The 18391-nt window shown below is 39.7% G+C and overlaps 1 protein-coding gene across 6 annotated transcripts in view; it reads left to right on the forward strand.

The window, feature by feature from the left end:
• APP (amyloid beta precursor protein) overlaps positions 1-18391 on the forward strand; it is a 283764-nt gene that overhangs the window by 54906 nt on the left and 210467 nt on the right. For all 6 annotated transcript variants that reach the window (XM_007966044.3, XM_007966048.3, XM_007966059.3 and 3 more), the window contains exon 2: positions 6061-6228. In XM_007966044.3, the coding sequence (XP_007964235.2) occupies positions 6061-6228 (168 nt within the window). The remainder of the gene's footprint in view (positions 1-6060; positions 6229-18391) is intronic.

The raw sequence follows: 18391 nt of genomic DNA on the forward strand, positions 1-18391 counted from the left end.
TGAGGCTAAGAGTTTGGTTGCCATGGGTAAGGCTCTATTTTTTGTAATTCCAGTTTTATATCCATTTATATCAGTCCTAGCCGTAGATGCCAGTCTTTCTGGATACCGCCTAAATGCATGCTTCAGATGTTGGTTATTAATTTCAAGAGTGGTGAATAACAAAGGCTCCTATTGAGGCACCCCTTGATTTCCTACTGGGCACCAGCAGCAAGCATGATTTACTGGCCTGTTATGAGTGGGTAGGAGTTTTCGGTCAACTTCAGGACATCTACCCTTTGAGTAGGAAAAAAGCTTGGTATTAGGTTGGTGCAAAAGTAATTGCGATTTTTGCACCAACCTAATATCAACAGAGACCATGAAAAACATCAAGGGAGGATAGCTTGTAATTAGAAACCAGATCAACAGTGACCCAAAAAGAATTTCAGGTTTCCAGGAGTGAAACATGCAGATTACTCCGCTGAAAGGAATTGTTTTTCTCCCATTCACTTTTACGGCAAATCATTTTTAGGCTGAAACTCAAGCTCTGAAATAATTGTGCAGCAAATAGTGACTGTGAATAGATGTGGCAGCTCTCCACAAGGGTAAATAGAAACCACGTGCAGTTTCAGTCATCACATTTTATTTTTCTTTTTTACTAGCTTCTCTATTTTTGCCCACCACAGATACATGCGCACACACACACACACAGGGGCACAGCCTTGGAAAATTGCAATTTTCCATTTTAATTTGAGAGACAGCCCGGTCACATTAACAGAACCTTGACGGAATAAGTTGAATTCCCTTCTCTGTCTCTCTAACCCCATGGCTTTGGACACATCCTTACCCGGCGCGTTTTCCTCCCTCTTAGGGTCCACTTATGTGATTCTGATTTTAATTTCAGTTCTCAGTTAGTGATGAAATGAGCAACTGCAGATGTTCCGCTTCCACTGGAAATACTTTTCTTTGACATTTAAAAGAAAACCCTACAGATGAATTATTCCCTTAAAAGGGGTTCACTCAGATTTTCTAGATTATGATTCTAGAAAACAGTTCTTTACATTTGACAGTGGAGAATTTAAATGTTTTAACAGGAAAATGTAAAGCACTCCTGTGGGGTATAGTTGAATTATGCCCAGGTTAAGTGAATCTAGTATTTATGTCGGGAAACCATGGATGTGGTAGAAATAGTATCGCTGCAAAGCTGGGCACAGTGGCTCATGCCTGTAATCACAACATTTTGGGAGGCCAAGAGTTTGAGACCAGCCTGGCCAACATGGTGAAACCCCGTCTCTACTAAAAATTCAAAAATTATCTGGGCGTGGTAGCACAGGCCTGTAATCCCAGCTACTCAGGAGGCTGAGGCAGGAGAATAGCTTGAACCCAGGAGGTAGAGAGGTTGCAGTGAGCCGAGATCACGCCACTGCACTCCAGCCTGGGTGATGGAGTGAGACAGTGTATCCAAAAAAAAAAAAAAAAAAAAAAAATGAGATTATGCAAGAATCTGACTCTAAGAAGTTCGAACTGATTAAAAAGTACCACATACTTCATTATATGAGGCCAACTGTTTAGACTAGTGAGAGCAGTTAGTTCAAATGCAGAAAACAGATGGCTTTCATTAGCCAGAAACCTTAAAATTACATAAATCCACGGATGCAACTAAGCTATGGATCTGTGCCCTCTCCTTGCCAAGCAGGACCTTTCGGCTAGCAAAACAGAGAGCTCCTTGTTCACTCTTTCCTCCTAGATGGGACCCTGTTGGGGAGGAATGCTGCCAAGCCTGCTCATAAGGAATTTTGATCTCCTAGATGATAACAGAGAGAAACTTTTTGGAGAAAGGGAACACCCTGTTTGAAAGGACAATAAGAGAACTTGTTCAAAAAGGTGGCTTTGCATTTAATTGAAAATTGCAGCAACTGTAGCTATGCATAGGGTTTCCAGGTTCACCTCTGCAGGCTGGTCCAGATTAGGTAGATATGTTTATATTTGTTTATGTTATCCCCTTAAGGCTCTTTTAAAGCCGTTTCTAAAAATTCCTTTGGAAAGTCCATTTCACTTCAGTGTTCTTTATATTGTGGCTCAAAAATATTTTTTTTTCCAGTAACAAAAGTATTTTTTTTCTGTTTTTAAGAGTTGCAGCATTTTTAAGTTTGATATGTACGTCTCTGTAGTTCAGAACACTCGGTAAACAGCCTCTTGCTTTTGAGGCAATTTGTCAATGCTTCATTGTTTTTAGCTGGTTATTTTGTTCATTGTCAGGAACACTGCTTTCCCATGGGAAAGCATCTCCAGTTTTATGATGTCAGTGGAAAGTCATTCAGTTTACAAGAATTACCTTCATATTCAGTCTTAGAAATGCATAGACCACGAATGAGAAATGCATAGACCACAAATGGCCAGTTATATCACAGTTCTCATCTTTTAGATGTTGTCTTAGATTTTTGCAAAGTAACCTTAACTCACCTTAGAATAGTGTTAAGACATAAATAGAACTAAAATGTAGTAGTTAAGTGGTTATAGTTCCCATCTACTAAGGTATTTATATTTCTTTTCTTTTAGAAAAGAAAAATGTTTAAAAACATTAGGAATGATTATCTTTAGGATGACTTTGTAAGACGGTGCTTTTTTACTGGCAGCAAATATCTCAAAGATTTCAATTTTAAGAGTGTCCTTATTAACAGATTCTGAATAGGAACCTGTGTATGATTTATTAAGTCATTTCTTTGAGGCTTCATTCAGGAAAAGGGAGTTAACCCTTGGATGGCAATGGATTAATGTGGCCATATTTCCTTCTGGCTGAATGCCAGGGAGTGGCTGCACTTAGCAACCAGGCTTTGTTTCATAAATGGGTTATTTAATGCAGGTGAGGATGCCGTGGGTCGTTTGTCGTGTTTTAATTAAGGGGGACAGGAATATGTAGTGAAAGTATGGAATTGTTTGCAGATGGGCTTCAGTAAGAATAGGAAGGTGTCTGGTTCAATTTGTATCTCCAAGCTAATTGCTCTGATTTCCATATACACACCTGGTGTTGGTTCTAGAAAAAATTTTGCTTGAGAAACATGGCTTTTGTGAGTTGATATTTATTTGTGAAGGGCTCTTGTAATGTCAAATGTAAAAAGATCTATACATACAACCAATTTTACAATTTCTAATTCAGCAGCTTACCCTAATTATTGAGGATTCACAGTTTAAATTATTAAACGATCTCCACTCGAAGAAAATAGAGCATGTTAATCATCACTATTCTCCAAACATTTATTTTTAAAGTTAATATTAAATCTCATTTGGTGGAAAACCTGAAAGGAACTGAAGCATATATTTTCTAGTCTAAACTCTCATTATTAAATATTAAATATTAAAATGAAGACAATATGAGACAAATAATCAAGTTATTTGAAAAAAAGTTTTAAAAATTACCACTTTTTGGTAGTCAGCATACACACATATGCCAACAGATGACATTAAAATATCTGTAAAGTGAAGAAGCAGGGAGGATGACAAAAGGAAGAATAGAAGAAACCAAAGGAAGTTAAATCAAAAGAGGAAAACAAAAATGAAGAAGCATTTACTTGGTTTGTCAGGTAGGGTGACACATTGTATTTTGCCAAAAACTTCCCTGGTTTTAGCACCAGATGTCTCAGAGCATGGCAGCTGACCTCCCTCACAGTGAGTGATCCCAGAGAGCAGTGAAGAATTGTGATGCCTTTCATGACCTTGTTTTGGATGTTACACATCATCATGCCCTTCATGACCTTTCTGGTAGCAAAGGGTTTGTCTTTAAGAGTTGCAGCATCTTTAAGTCTGATATGTACGTGTTCGGAAGTTACACCGTCATCATTTCTACTGTACTCCATTTGTTGCACAGACAGACCCTGACACATTGTGGGATTGCCCAAGGTCCATGAATAGCAGGAGGCCGGGACTACTGGGGGCCTTCTTGGAGGCTGGCTACCCTGGGGAGAGAAATTGTCAATTAAATGCTCCCTGCGGGAAGGAAATGGAATCAAGGGCATTTGTATTGACAAGAAGGCAGAACGCTTTCCTTAGACGTTGTAACGAACAGATTGTGGATAAACAAAAGTACAGAGAGAGTTTGAGGCAGAGAGGAGGAGATTGATTCAACAGAATATTTACCAGCTATGGTAAAGGCTCATTAATGTCTCTGTACAGTTACCAACGTGCTGCAAAGACTGGAAATCTTCGGGACAGGAATGAATTCGGAAGGTGAACAGAATAAAGTACTGTAGGAACAATGGCGATTCCATTAGTGGATTGTACGTTCCTTAAGGTCAGGGCCCTCCATGGCATCTAATAGAGGGCCTTATCCACAGGTACCTGATTATTATTTGACTTTCTTTAACGTTTTTGCAGTGTTATTATCTGTACTACTTATTTCAGTAAGATTGGCAACATTTGCATTTTGATTTCTAAGATCAAGACAATGAATTTCCTCTTTATCCCTCAGAAAAGCTGTGAAATTTAAATTTATAGAGCATTCTACTTAACTTGCTGCTCTGCATCTGTCAGGGAATGAGACCCCCAGTTTCGTGGATGTCACAGAAAGTGGCATGGGGCTCAGATGGAGGAGTTGAGGGGTCCTAGCTATTTCTGCAATTGATCTGGATATTTTGGCATCGGCTGCTTTTACTTAACCATCTGGCAATGTCAAGGCAGAATTTCGTTAAATATTGGAAAAGTTACTTGAAAACATGGTTCTAGAGATTTTGCCAGCAGCTTTTGCACTCATGACTTGGTTCAGTCTAAGACCTGTTTTGTTTTTTTGTTGTGAGGACCTAAGTCCTCTGTTGGGTTTTGATGAAATATGTGTACAAATGACTAAAATGGCCAGATGTATCCTATTTTACATTTATGTGGGAAGAAATGTTTGGAAACTATTTCACGTCTTTAACCAGAAATTTCTCAGTGCAATTTTAGTTAGTGTTTTTCCTCCTGTGGACCGATTTTAGGAATGATACAAGTTATCATGGAATCACCCAGTTCTTAAGTGTGTGAACGAATGGCTTCTGCTGGAGGTTAATTCTTCTTGGCATGATGTCTCGTATTTCCCCATTTAACAGAGGAGGGCCTATCATGATTAATATGCCTTCTAATTGGTTTAAGTAACACCTTTACTCCTGTGGATATATTTTTCATTTCTTGCTGATTTTTTTTTTCTTTTTGAGATACCAGAACCTATTAAGTGACATAATACACATATTTCAGGACTTCCGTTTTTTCTTTTAAAAATATTTTTGTGAAGGTAATACCTGTACACAGAAGGGTTTGAAAATGCAGAAGGCACCCTTTTTCATGAAGTTTGTGAAGTGGTCTGTTGCCTGCAATGGTAATAGCTAGGACTGCTTACTTACTACCCAGCAGGCACTATGCAGAGCTCTGAATGAGAAAATGTTGGCTCCTTGCAGATGGTTGGGAGAGGAGACACCAGCACCCTTAACAGACTTTTTAAGAGCTGAGAGAGTGATAACCAGAGAATATTCTGGGGAAAATCAGGTGGAATCGCCAACATACTCAAGTTATTTTTGTGGATGGTGATTTCTACAGTGAATGTTTCTGTTCAAAATCATAATGCAGTCACTTGTTAACTACGAATGCCATGCTTGCTGTCAGTGCTGAGAGGTGGCATACAATATTACTTTCAGGCTTGGTCATCAGGCCGGACCTGGCAGGCATTGTGCTCTGTGTGAGTCAGTGGAGTTTGTTATGAGAATGCGGTAGCCTCCACAGTGATTATATTTATTATAGAAAAACATGTTATTTTGTTGTCAGAACCTTTCAGCAGGTACCACAAAATCTCATATGGGAAAATGTTTAAATTTTTCATGAATAAATTCCTTTCGGTATTGGTAATTTCTTTCTCTGTTTCAGTGTAAAAGAAAGCACTATCTTATAGGCGGCTAGAAATGTCTGTAGCATACGTAACACTTAATCTAAAGGAGTGTTGAAGACCGGACTGATTCCTAATTAAGAATGAGCAAGAATAGAGCTCTTTTGATCCCTGTTCTTCACTCCAGCCTCTGCCTTGGAGCTATGGATTCTATAACTAACTGAAGCTTCTTCTTTCAGGTACCCACTGATGGCAATGCTGGCCTGCTGGCTGAACCCCAGATTGCCATGTTCTGTGGCAGACTGAACATGCACATGAATGTCCAGAATGGGAAGTGGGATTCAGATCCATCAGGGACCAAAACCTGCATTGATACCAAGGAAGGCATCCTGCAGTATTGCCAAGAAGTAAGTCCTGTCTGGTGGCTAGCAGTTCACGTTGGATCACATGCACTTGTTTTCAGAAAATTTAACTTCTTATGTTTTGCATCAGTATTTTAACCCTACGGTAAAAATCTTGGTTCCTAATGATTCGCCATACCATTTATATATTTATTTGCATTACCCTATGATATACATATAAATGTTTTTAAAATTATGATGTCATATTATGACCTTCACTAAGTAGTAAAGTTTAAGATGTCTCAGTATTTTTTTTTTTCCTCACTCTGTCACCCAGGTTGGAGTGCAGTGGCATGATTATGGCTCGCTGCAGCCTTGCTTGACCTCCTGGGCTCAAGCAATCCTCGCACCTCAGCCTCCGAGTAGCTGGACTATAGGCACATGCCACCAGGCCTGACTGATTTTTTTAATTTTTTTTTTTTTGAGACGGAGTCTGTCTCTGTCGCCCAGGCTGGAGTGCAGTGGCGCAGTCTCGACTCACTGCAAGCTCTGCCTCCCGGGTTCCCACCATTCTCCTGCCTCAGCCTCCCGAGTAGCTGGGACTACAGGCGCCCGCCACCACGCCTGGCTAATTTTTTTGTACTTTTAGTAGAGACGGGGTTTCACCGTGTTAGCCAGGATGGTCTCGATCTCCTGACCTCATGATCCGCTCGCCTTGGCCTCCCAAAGTGCTGGGATTACAGACGTGAGCCACTGCGCCCAGCCGATTTTTTAAATTTTTAGTAGAGATGTGGTCTCCTTGTGTTGGCCAGGCTGTCTGAAACTCCTGGGCTCAAGCCATCCTCTGGCTGGACATCCCAAAGTGCTCAGATAACAGACATGAGCCACCATGCTCAGCCCTCCGCACTCCTTTCATCTTTAGTATATATATCTTACCACGGCTCTACAGTCAAGGTCTTTTGGTTAAAAGTGTTAGAATCAATTTTTTTCTGTTACCAGCTTGATATATATTTTAGTTCATTTATATCTGTTTGTATTCTATTTTAGTTTTTTCCTCCCTTACTAGTTTTACTTTTTGACTATCGTGTTAGTTCTATAAAATATACTCAGAAAGCTCACTTTTTACTCATTCTCTATCGATAAACATTTTCATTGTTCCTGATTTTTTTTTTTTTTTGGCAAAATAAAATACATATTTTTCCTTCTTGTACAAAAAAATAAATACAAAGTGCACTGTTCTGCACTTTGCTTTTTTTTTTTTTTTTAAACTTAACTTTATATCCTGGAAATCATGCCTCCTCATTGCGTGGAGATCTTCATTTTTGTTTAATTCTTTGTAGTCTTTTTGCTGTTACTGTACAGGGTGCTCCTTTCTTATTCAATTTAAAATAGCTGGAGTTCCAGGCATTTTATCTCACACTTCTTAGATAGTTATCTCTTCTAGGACATGTGTGTGCATCTTAAGAACATTGGAAGTAATTAGTCTTATGCTTGTTGGCAAAGCAAAATTCTTGACACTCATTATAAACAGCAGATAGCCTGGCAACAGTTTATTTTGTTGTAATCCTTTTTGTACTAGAAATTTTTCTTTAGCCTACTTGGATAATGAATGTTTGTTGTTTAATTAATATTATTATTCTATTGAGATCCTTTTATTTTAAATTATAAATACTAAAATTATTATTATTAAAAGGTTTAATTTGTTTTGATAGCACTCTGTTTAAGAAAGGATAATCTCTAATTACTAATTGGTGTTTTGAGAAGCAAAAATCATCTGCATTATCACAATATATTACATATTAAGTAATTTTTATCTTGAAAGGAGTATGAACCATGATGTGAAATGATGAATAGTGGAAATCACTAATGCTTAAGTTCATCATATGTTGTTGTTGTTGTTTGTTTTTTTTTTTTTTTTTTTTGAGATGACGTCTTGCTCTGTCGCCCAGGCTGGAGTGCAGTGGTGCAATCTCAGCTCACTGCACCCTCCATCTCCCAGGTATAAATGATTCTCCTGCCTCAGCCTCCTGAGTAGCTGGGACTATAGGCACCAGCCACTACACCTAGCTAAATTTTTTTGTATTTTTAGTAGAGACGGGGTTTCACCATATTGGCCAGGCTGGTCTCGAACTACTGACATTGTGATCCACCCACCTCGGCCTCCCAAAGTGCTGGGATTACAGACACGAACTACCGCATATGGCCCATGATATTTATTTTTACAAGAACATTCTGTGTGCTGATTTACTAACTATGGATTGATAATAAATCAACTTTTGCCTGGGTATGACTTTATTTATAAAGTATCAATTTTAGAAATAATATTCGCATTCTGCTGAAGAGTTCTTGTAGTACAATTATGTAGATAAGTTATAAATGTTATAAATCGGAACTCTGTGCGTACTTATATGTTTTTGATACCATTTTATTTTTTTGGATATATGTGTAAAGATTATGTATTCTGAGTGTTAAATAAACTTTTTTTAAAGGCTAGAATTAAAATTTAGTTTATGACATTGACCAGATTGTCCTTTTCTGGTGAATCGACCGTTTCGATACATGTGTCATAGTTTGCATGTAAGTTTTTCCTCCCTTAGTTTCACGTATGAATAACCAGATGTTTTCACATTTGTATGGTGGCCAAACAAAAATTACTCTTCTTGACCCCAGGAACACCCTTCTTTTCCCATTTCACTTAGAGATCCTACTAATGCCTGGGTAGTTTTACTTTCTGTCTTAGCCTGTTATTTATCCCAGGGTATATTAGTCTGCTTTCACATTGCTATAATAAACTACCTGAGACTGAGTAATTTCTAAATAAAAGAGGTTTAATTGGTTCACAGTTCTGAAGACTGTACAGGAAGCATGGCTAGCGAGGCCTCAGGAAACTTACAATCATGGCAGGCGGTGAAGGGGAAGCAGACCTATGTTCACATGGCTGGAGCAAGAAAGAGAAAGAGTGTGAAGGGAGAGGTGCTACACACTTTCAAACACCCAGATCTCATGAGAACACTGTCACGGGACAGCACTTGAGGGATGGTGCTTAACCATTAAAACCACCCCCATGATCCAGTCCCTTCCCACCAGACCCCACCTCCAACACTGGGAATTACAATTCGACATGAGATGTGGGTAGGGACACAGAGCCAAACTGTATCAAAGGGTTAAGCACAGAGTGGTTCTTCCCAGTTCTGGACTTTACCAGATTGTTGGTGGCCACCGTGAGTGGAGAGAATTAGCCCTTTGCTGTCGCCTTCCTCTTGCAATTCTGGTATTATCTATCCTCCGCCTACGACCCACCCACCCACGGAAGTCTTGTCGGATGATATACACCAGCCAGATTCTTCAACATTAGGTGCCATAAGTAAGAAAGGTCCAAAACATCATATTTTGTGAGCCATTTTAATGGATTTGGGCTTTATTTTGTAGCAACAGGAAGTCACTAGACTTTATTTATTTATTTATTTATTTATTTATTTATTTAATTTTATTTTTGAGATGGAGTCTTGCTCTGATTGCCCAGGCTGGAGTGCAGTGGCACAATCTCAGTTCACTGCAACCTCCGCCTCCTGGGTTCAAACGGTTCTCCTGCCTCAGCCTCCCAAGCAGCTGGGATTATAGGCACCCGCCACCACGCCCGGGATTTTTTTTATTTTTAGTAGAGGCAGGGTTTTGCCATGTTGGCCAGGCTGGTCTCGAACTCCTGACCTTGTGATCCACCCTCCTCGGCCTCCCAGAGTGCTGGGATTGCAGGCGTGAGCCACTGCACCCAGCCTAGACTTGCACTCATTTTACCCACTCAGTGACACCTGTGGACAAGAACCCAAGGAAAGCACCTTGGGGAATTGCAACATTGAAGGCAAACAAAGAGAGACGATTCCCCATGATTCCCCATGACGGAGATGAGCAGTGACCAGAGAGATATGGTAGGAAGTAGGAGGTGTAACATGCTGGAAGTCAAGCTATATAAATTTCTAAATGAGGGGAAAGGTAAGAGTGCAAGCATGATGCAAACAGAAAGCAGTTGAAGTGTAGTTTTTGACAAGGTAAAATCATGCCTGTCATGCAAACTGAACACATGTCAAATATTTTATTCAATTCATTAATGAGATGAACTGTAAGATGTGAAAACTGGTTCATTTTGACTTGGAGAGATTTAAAATTCCTTCCCCAGCATACTTGATTTGCATGGTTATGAACAGGAATCATCTGGAATTATCTGGAATATCGTCAAATTATTTGCATGGTACAGGAACACTTGCATTGCTATGAGTGTCTGCAGTATGCATCTTTACAAAGCTGTAAGGGTGCAAAATAGCTTGTAAGGATGTAAATAATAAGGGTGTAAGAGTTTTATGGGTGTAAGTTGTAAAATAGCTTCTTTAGTAGCAAGTCAACTGGAGGAACATGCTGTAGAATCAGATAATCCTTTCCCCACCACCCTCAGGGTCTGAAAGACAACACCTGCATTTCACTGCTAGGATACGCAGGAATCTCTTTTGCTCATATCTTGTTTTTGGGCATTTGTGTGTGTGTGTGACAAAACATTGTTAGGATCTGGCAAATAAAAGGTCATTGTTGACCCTGTGGAATAGCATGGGGAGAAGTTAAATTACAGTCCCTTGCAGGAAAAACAACGTGAGTCAGTGATGAAGTCAGCTGTGGACTCCTGGAGGAAAGACCTAGAGGCAAAAAGCTTGAGGTCATTCAAGACAAAAGGAAAGACTTTGTGATTTTGCTTTTTAAATGGAAGGAATTTGGGCCAAAGGAAGCTTAAACTAAACTGTGAGAAGGACTGATATCCATCCTAAGCACTAGCCGCAGGTATCTATAAGAACTAGGTTTTGGCCCAGCTCTGTGGCTCAAACCTGTAGTCCCAGCACTTTGAGTGAGAGGATCACTTGGGCCCGGGAGTACAAGGTCACAGTAAGCTATGACCGTAGTACTCAGTTCTGTAAGAACTAGGGAGAAAGGAGATCCAGTGGATATGTGATTGTCTGGGTCTTGGAAAGGGGAGGGAACATCTCCTTTTCTGAGAAAGACTGGGGAGATGGTAAGGGTGGGTTAATTAGGCAGTTTCTTTTGCCAGGTGATAAAAACCCCCTAAACAATTTGTTTTATATATGGAGAATATTTTCTCCCATTGATGGGAAGGATCATAGTGCAGGGGATGCTTACACAATTTCTTAAAAATGCACACAGAAGGCCGGGCGCGGTGACTCAAGCCTGTAATCCCAGCACTTTGGGAGGCCGAGGCGGGTGGCGAGGTCAGGAGATCGAGACCATCCTGGCTAACATGGTGAAACCCCGTCTCTACTAAAGATACAAAAAACTAGCCGGGCGTGGTGGCGGGCGCCTGTAGTCCCAGCTACTCGGAGGCTGAGGCAGGAGAATGGCGTAAACCCGGGGGGCGGAGCTTGCAGTGAGCCGAGATCGCGCCACTGCACTCCAGCCTGGGTGACACAGCGAGACTCCGTCTCAAAAAAAAAAGCACACAGAAATGAGATCCGCAGGTGCTGGAACCGAGAGTCAGTATTTCCCCATTAGGGTCTCTCTTGTTTCTGCTTACCTTCCTGCTGTGCAGTTGCTCCTTTTCTTCTGCTAAGATGGGCATCCTCCAGGAGACCAGGGACGTTGGTAGCCACTATCTCTGGTAGTGTTAGTCCCAGTTTGGCATCCCAATTTTGTTCTGCCCATGGGCATTATCAGGGAGTGCTTCTGGTTGGCACTGCTTTGAGTTACACATCCGCCCTTGCAGCCGCCACCATATCTGCAGGGACTCAGTATCAGGACTAGCCCATCTTGGTCTTGTGCGTGTGACCATGTGATGTGGGGAGAGGAGCTGTTACCAGAAGAGAGATGAAGAATGGCATGGGCAAAATAGAAGAATGACCCCAGTGCTGCAACACAGTGGGTATGGATTAGAAAAGGCTTGTAGGCTGGACAGGACGAGGTGAGAGAGTGCATCATGCATTAGGATTTTAAGTGGCTTTTTGGGGAGTATTGAGCAGGCGTCAGGGAGAGAAGTTCACTCAGAAGTTTTAGACAGTGTTGACATTTTCTATCAAATTGTGCATCTTGAATTCTCTAGAACATTCTTTATAGATATTTCACGATCTTCCTGCCACTTTCCCCCTTGTAGCTATTCTGGTGTTTTTCTTTTATAATTAGAAATAATGAATAGTTCTCATTTGAAGGCTTGGATTTTCGTGTGTGTGTTGGAGAGTGTTCATTTTGCCTTTCTTTTTTTAACTTCATGTTTTTAGTTTTTAAACAGTATTGATGGATTCATTGCGGGAAATGGCAAAGAAAAGAATACTCTCACAATGTTACCAAAATCATTCTTATTGTTGAACAGTGTTTTCTTATTATTGAAAATTACTGCATTAGGTATAGAATTCCTGGTTGATGGGTGTTTGATTCAGCACCATGAAAATTCACGGTATTCTGGTATCTGTCATTGGGCAAATTCTTCCTTTTTTTTTTTTTTTTTTTGAAAAAAATGTGTGGAAACCATTAGTTCATTAACAGAGCTACTCATTTAACAATTTTTTTTTCTCCCAGTAGTGGTGGATGAATTTTTTACTTTCTGTTCTCACTTTGTGTCTCTCATGACCAAAATATTTTAGAGATAGCTAGTTGGCTAAGTCTGAGGTGGCTGTTAGCAGTCTGGTCCTAGGATAGAACAAAACCAACAGAACTCATCACTGTCACGTCATTTTGACTGTCTGCTCACCAGTTTAACTCACTTGTTTAATTAGCTTTTCCGAAGGATTGCTTTGCATTATACATGTTGGTGCTTAGCTTAACATGATGATAAATACATTCTTCGACTGTGAATTATCTACTGTGCTCCTTTCATAATCTCATGCTTTTCTGAATTTGTATTTTGTGTTACTGGGTTGTTTTGTTGTTATTCATAGTGGGTTTTTTTGCCCTTGATTTATTTGATCCAGTTTTTGGTCAAGAGCAAGATTCAAGAGAAAAAGTAAAAACACAGTCTTTTATCTTTGCTCTTGGTTATAAACCCTTGTAAAGTTTGATTGAGAAGATAACTTGGATCTTATGGTTTAAATTGAGTCTTTGTTTAACCCCAAGTCTTCCAAATTCTTTGTGTTAGTGTATTCTTTCCTCTTTCCCAATCATAATAGTTTTGCTTCTGCCTAGTCATCGTTCAAATACCTGCCTTTCAATGCTTTTAAAAAATATTTTGTGTTAGCACCATTTGAGATTTTTCCCCTCTTTTTTTTCAAGTATGTTATGGGATGAATGTTTGTGTTCCCCCAAAATTTGGATATTGAAACCCTAACCCCAGGCATGATGGTATTTGGAGATGATACCTTTGGGAGGTGATAATTGTTAGATGAGGTCGTATGTGCCCTGGTGATAGAACTATTGCCCTTATAAGAAAAGATACCAAAGAGCTTGCCTTTTTCTCCCTGCTCAAACAAAGAAGAAGTCACACGAGGACACAGCGAGGAGGTGGCTATCTGCAAGCAAGGAAGAACGGCCTCACCAGAACTTGGTCATGCTGACACCTTGGTTTTGGACTTCCAGCTTCCAGGGCTGTGACAAAAGACATTTTTGTTGTTTTAATCCATTCACAGTAAGGCAGCATTTTGAGCTAAGACCGAGACCTACTGTGGCTTCTGTAGGCAAAAGCCTTACAGACCCAAAGCGTTGTGAGAATTAACATTTCTAGGGATCATGCCTTACAATGGATTTTTTCCAACACTTAGCTCTGACCTACAGCACGCTAGTCATCATTAGTTAAATGCTTGTGGATGGTCGGTTTCTGGCACAGAAATTGGAACGGTATGGTAGGAGCTCTGTATCCAGCTTATACTGAGAGAGCCTCCCATAAAATGGAGCCTGTACTTTCCTTTTGCAGAGACCATTTCTTTCCATTGATAGAATTCTTTTTTTTTCTTTTTCTTTTCTTTTTTTTTTTTTGACAGAATCTCACTCCGTTGCCCAGGCTGGAGTGCAGTGGCATGATCTCAGTCCACTCCAATCTCTGCCTCCTGGGTTCAAGTGATTCTCATGCCTCAGGCTCCTGAGTAACTGGGATTACAGGTGCACACCACCACATTGGTGGCTGTTTTTGTATTTTGTGGGAGATCATCCTGTCCATCCCCTCATTCAAATTAGTGGCTAATTTTTGTATTTTGGTAGAGATGGGGTTTTACCATGTTGGCTAGGCTGGTCTTGAACTCTAGTGATTTACCTGCCTCGGCCTCCTAAAGTGCTGGGATTACTGCATGAGCCACTGCGCCCAGCCTTCCGTCGTCAGAATTCTGAAGACATGTTTAGGCAAGAGTTAGCAGAATGTTGGCCCATAGTCCAGATTTGCCTTCAGTTTATTTTTATCCACTTCAAACGCAAAGGCCATGATAACTCAATAGTAAAGTCATAAATCCATAGTATGACTTAAAATATTTGGTTGTAATATTACAAAGTATGCTTCCGAACACATTAAGCAATTAAGCATGCAAGATCCTTATATTGTTCTTTTTATTTAGTGTTTAGGGTAGTTTGTGTGAATCATAGATGACCACAGCAGAGTGTCGAGTTACTTTCTTTTGGCATTCTTTGATAGAAAACAGTGCTTTTCCTCTGTTCTATACTAGAAGCAAAAAGTGTCTCTTGTGGCATTATGGAAACAACTCAAATATGACTACGTCAATTATTTATCTTTTTTTTTTTTTTTTGAGACAGAGTCCCACTCCATCAACCAGGCTGGAGTGCAGTGGCGCAATCTTGGCTCACTGCAATCTTTGTCTCCTGGGCTCAAGCGATTCTCGTGCCTCAGCCTCCCAAGTAGCTGAGATTACAGGTGCCCACCACCATTCTCAGCTAATTTTTATATTTTTACTAGGGATGGGGTTTCACCGTGTTGGCCACAGTGGTCTCGAACTCCTGACCTCAAGTGATCCACCTGCCTTGGCCTCCCAAAGTGCTGGAATTACAGGTGCGAACCACTGTGCCTGGCAGTTATTCATCATTTAACAGCATAAAGTGGCCACTTGCTTTTGGCCTGAGGAATTTATAAATATAAATAGAATAAAACAAAAATAATACTCCCCTTGAAACATATTCTAAAACCCGGGGCTAAAAAATTAGAATTGTTAGATTTTATTGTCCTGTTTCCTTGGGATGAAATGAAGTTTTTAAAAAATATAGTTTTATTTAAACCAAAGGCTTTGGGATTCAAGAAGAATAAAGGAAGTATACTTTAATTCTACATCCCAAGAATCTAGTTCTTCCCAACTTTAATACAGGCAAATTTAGTCTATATTTATTGGGCACGGTTAGGTTTTTGTGTCAGGTGTTGTCGAGTGGCAGGATACCATTCTTGGCCCATGAGGACCTTATAAATCTATTAATACAATTGTGAAGACAATTTAGAAAATTGCAAAGGGAGAATGAGGTTGCAAATTAGAGGGTCTTATTCTGGAGATAAGTGGAAGCATTGGCAGATTTTTAGCATGAATGCTTTCTTCTGGTCAAGACAGTTTTAGAAAAATTAGCTAGTTTCCAAGAGTAGGTTAGATTGGGGAGAGAAGGAATTCACATTACAAAATAATAGTGTGAAAAGCGTTGTGGGAGATCATCCTGTCCATCCCCTCATTCATGATACCCAGAGGTGCTGTATTAAGGGCATCATTGGTCTTTGTCACCTGAGCTGTCCAGGAAGGCTGCCTGTTCAGTTTTCAGACTGTGTCCTCAGTCTTAAACCATATCCTCACTTTATGATAGAAACACACAGGCAAGTGTTGTAAAAGTTACATATTGTCAGTTAAGCAAGAAATTTGATGAGTCCCCATACTATTCTTCCTCTTTTAAAGAGAGAACTTGGGCCGGGTGCAGTGGCTCACACCTGTAATCCTAGCACTTTGGGAGGATGAGTCGGGTGGATCACGAAATCAAGAGATCGAGACCATCCTGGCCAACATGGTGAAACCCTGTCTCTACTAAAAATACAAAAATTAGCTGGGCATGGTGGTGGACGCCTGTAGTCCCAGGTACTCAGGAGGCTGAGGCAGGAGAAATGCTTCAACTTGGAGGCCGAGGTTGCAGTGGGCCAAGATCACACCACTGCCCTCCAGCCTGGAGACAGAGTGAGACTCCATCTCGAAAAAAAAAAGAAAAGAAAAGAGAGAGAAGTTAAAACGGCTCTTCCAGCCTCTGTATTCCTATTAATAACATGCAGAACACTTCTTGGAGCTAGGGGCTAGGGGCTTCCTGAAAGTGTTGATGTTTCTGGTAACTTACACTGCGGAGCAGATGTCTGGAGGTAACTTGGAACAGCCCCAAATGCAGGCAGAGTTTTCCAATTGGGACAGTTAGACAGGTGAACGTGGCTTTATTTATCTCTTTTATTGGTTTATGGGTATATTCTCTTTTTCCTGTTTTCTTTTCCACCATTTAACATTATCTGTTCTCTGCCTCTTTAACCTTCTGGCTTTAAATGAACAGTTACTTTGTCTGTAGATTAACAGGATCAGCAAACAAGCACAGTGGTGCCTGCACAAAGCGAAAACCACCTGTTAGATGAGTTGAGCAAAACCATTTCCTTTGCCCAACTTTCTCCTCTAAAATACATAACTGAACATGGGATTCCCAGACAAGAATTGTTTCTCAACCTTTCTTTTTCCATTCTACAGTTGTATGAAATTAAAATTAAATAAAAAGCAAACAACAGAGGTGCTCTTTTTAATCTTACCAAGTTGGAAGGTATACTATATACATTATCCTATTAGAAGGCCTGGTACATTCTTGACCATTATTACTTTGCTATGGGTACCCTTCACCCTTGTAGGCTGAAAATTGACAAATCATAGGCACGTATACATTGTGGTTTTGGAATTTGAAACATCTCAAATTCATATTAAATGAGACAGTTTTTGAATAGAGGGATCAGGCTGTTTATACGTGAGTGTGGATATATTTTATGCACTTCTGGTCTGTATAAATGTAAGGATTGCTTTAGTGATCACAGGATTTCTTCTAGGGCTAAAAAAGTTGAAGCCAGTTTGGATATTTTAAATAAGAAAATTAGCTCTATGTTGAAAGAGAGAGAATAGGAGAATCTAGGCTATGTGTACACATCTGCTCATGTTTTCACATTTGTGTCCTGTCCTATTTATTTTGATTTCTCTCCCATCTCTTCCCCCCCACCCCAATTTGTTTTTCATTCAACACTTTGAAATTAGAATAGCTTATCTATCAAACAAAGGTTCTTTGACAGTATTTTCCAACTCTGAGTATGAAAGTGTGGATATAGCAATATATTTATTTAGAATGTCAGAAGCAGAGTTTGGCCACATTATTGGGAAATAGGCTAACGGCCTGCAGCATTTTACCGCTTTTGCTTTTACATAAGGCCATCATTTGGAAACATAGCACGCTGATACCTCCCGTTATTGCAGTAGCGTTTCATCAGCTGTACGCCGTCTCTCAGCGCCTCATTAAGTTGCAAGCAGAGAACGTTTTCATTTTCCAATTCTCTTTCTCAATTAAATTAGAGATTCTGTTTTCAGTATTCCTCATTAATAAAATAATTTTTGTTGAGAACAGTTTAAGATGTGATATTTCTTTGTATTCCAGGAAAATTTAAAGAATGTCATTGAAATCCAGAAACAGAAGTATATATTGTCTAGGACTTGCTTTGTCTTGGTTTATATGCCTGAGTCCGAGTAGTTTAAAATTTATAATTAATATACTCTTTGAATGCTTAGAAATGGCATCTATTTTAGTTGTTCTAGTTTCATCTTACATAAAATGGAGCGATTGCTAACTCAGGATTATGATGTGCTACACATAAAACATTTGCAATGATGTCTGGTACTTAGGAAACCCTCAGTTATGACATTTTTCTTACTTTCTTGTTGGATATGTTCTTTGAAAAAGGGACTGCTATGGAAAAGCTTTGAGAAGATGAGAATATACAAGATAGGCTATCTCTGAAACATTTTTCTATAGAGCATTTGATTCTCTGTTTCATGTATATATTCATATATGCTAGCTGCAGTCATGCAGGCACAATTTGGATCTTGGGTTTTTTTTTTTCCTTTTACACATGCAGTTATAAATTTAGAAAACTGGCTGTTTCCTCTGGACTAAATTTATTTATTTAAATTTTCAGTGCTTTAAATGCAAAATTGCAAGCATATGTACAAGTAGAAAGAATAGTAAAATGAACCCTCCCATCCACCTGTCACTCAAT

This window comes from Chlorocebus sabaeus, chromosome 2 (genome assembly GCF_047675955.1).
Source record: "Chlorocebus sabaeus isolate Y175 chromosome 2, mChlSab1.0.hap1, whole genome shotgun sequence".
Classification (NCBI taxonomy): domain Eukaryota; kingdom Metazoa; phylum Chordata; class Mammalia; order Primates; family Cercopithecidae; genus Chlorocebus; species Chlorocebus sabaeus.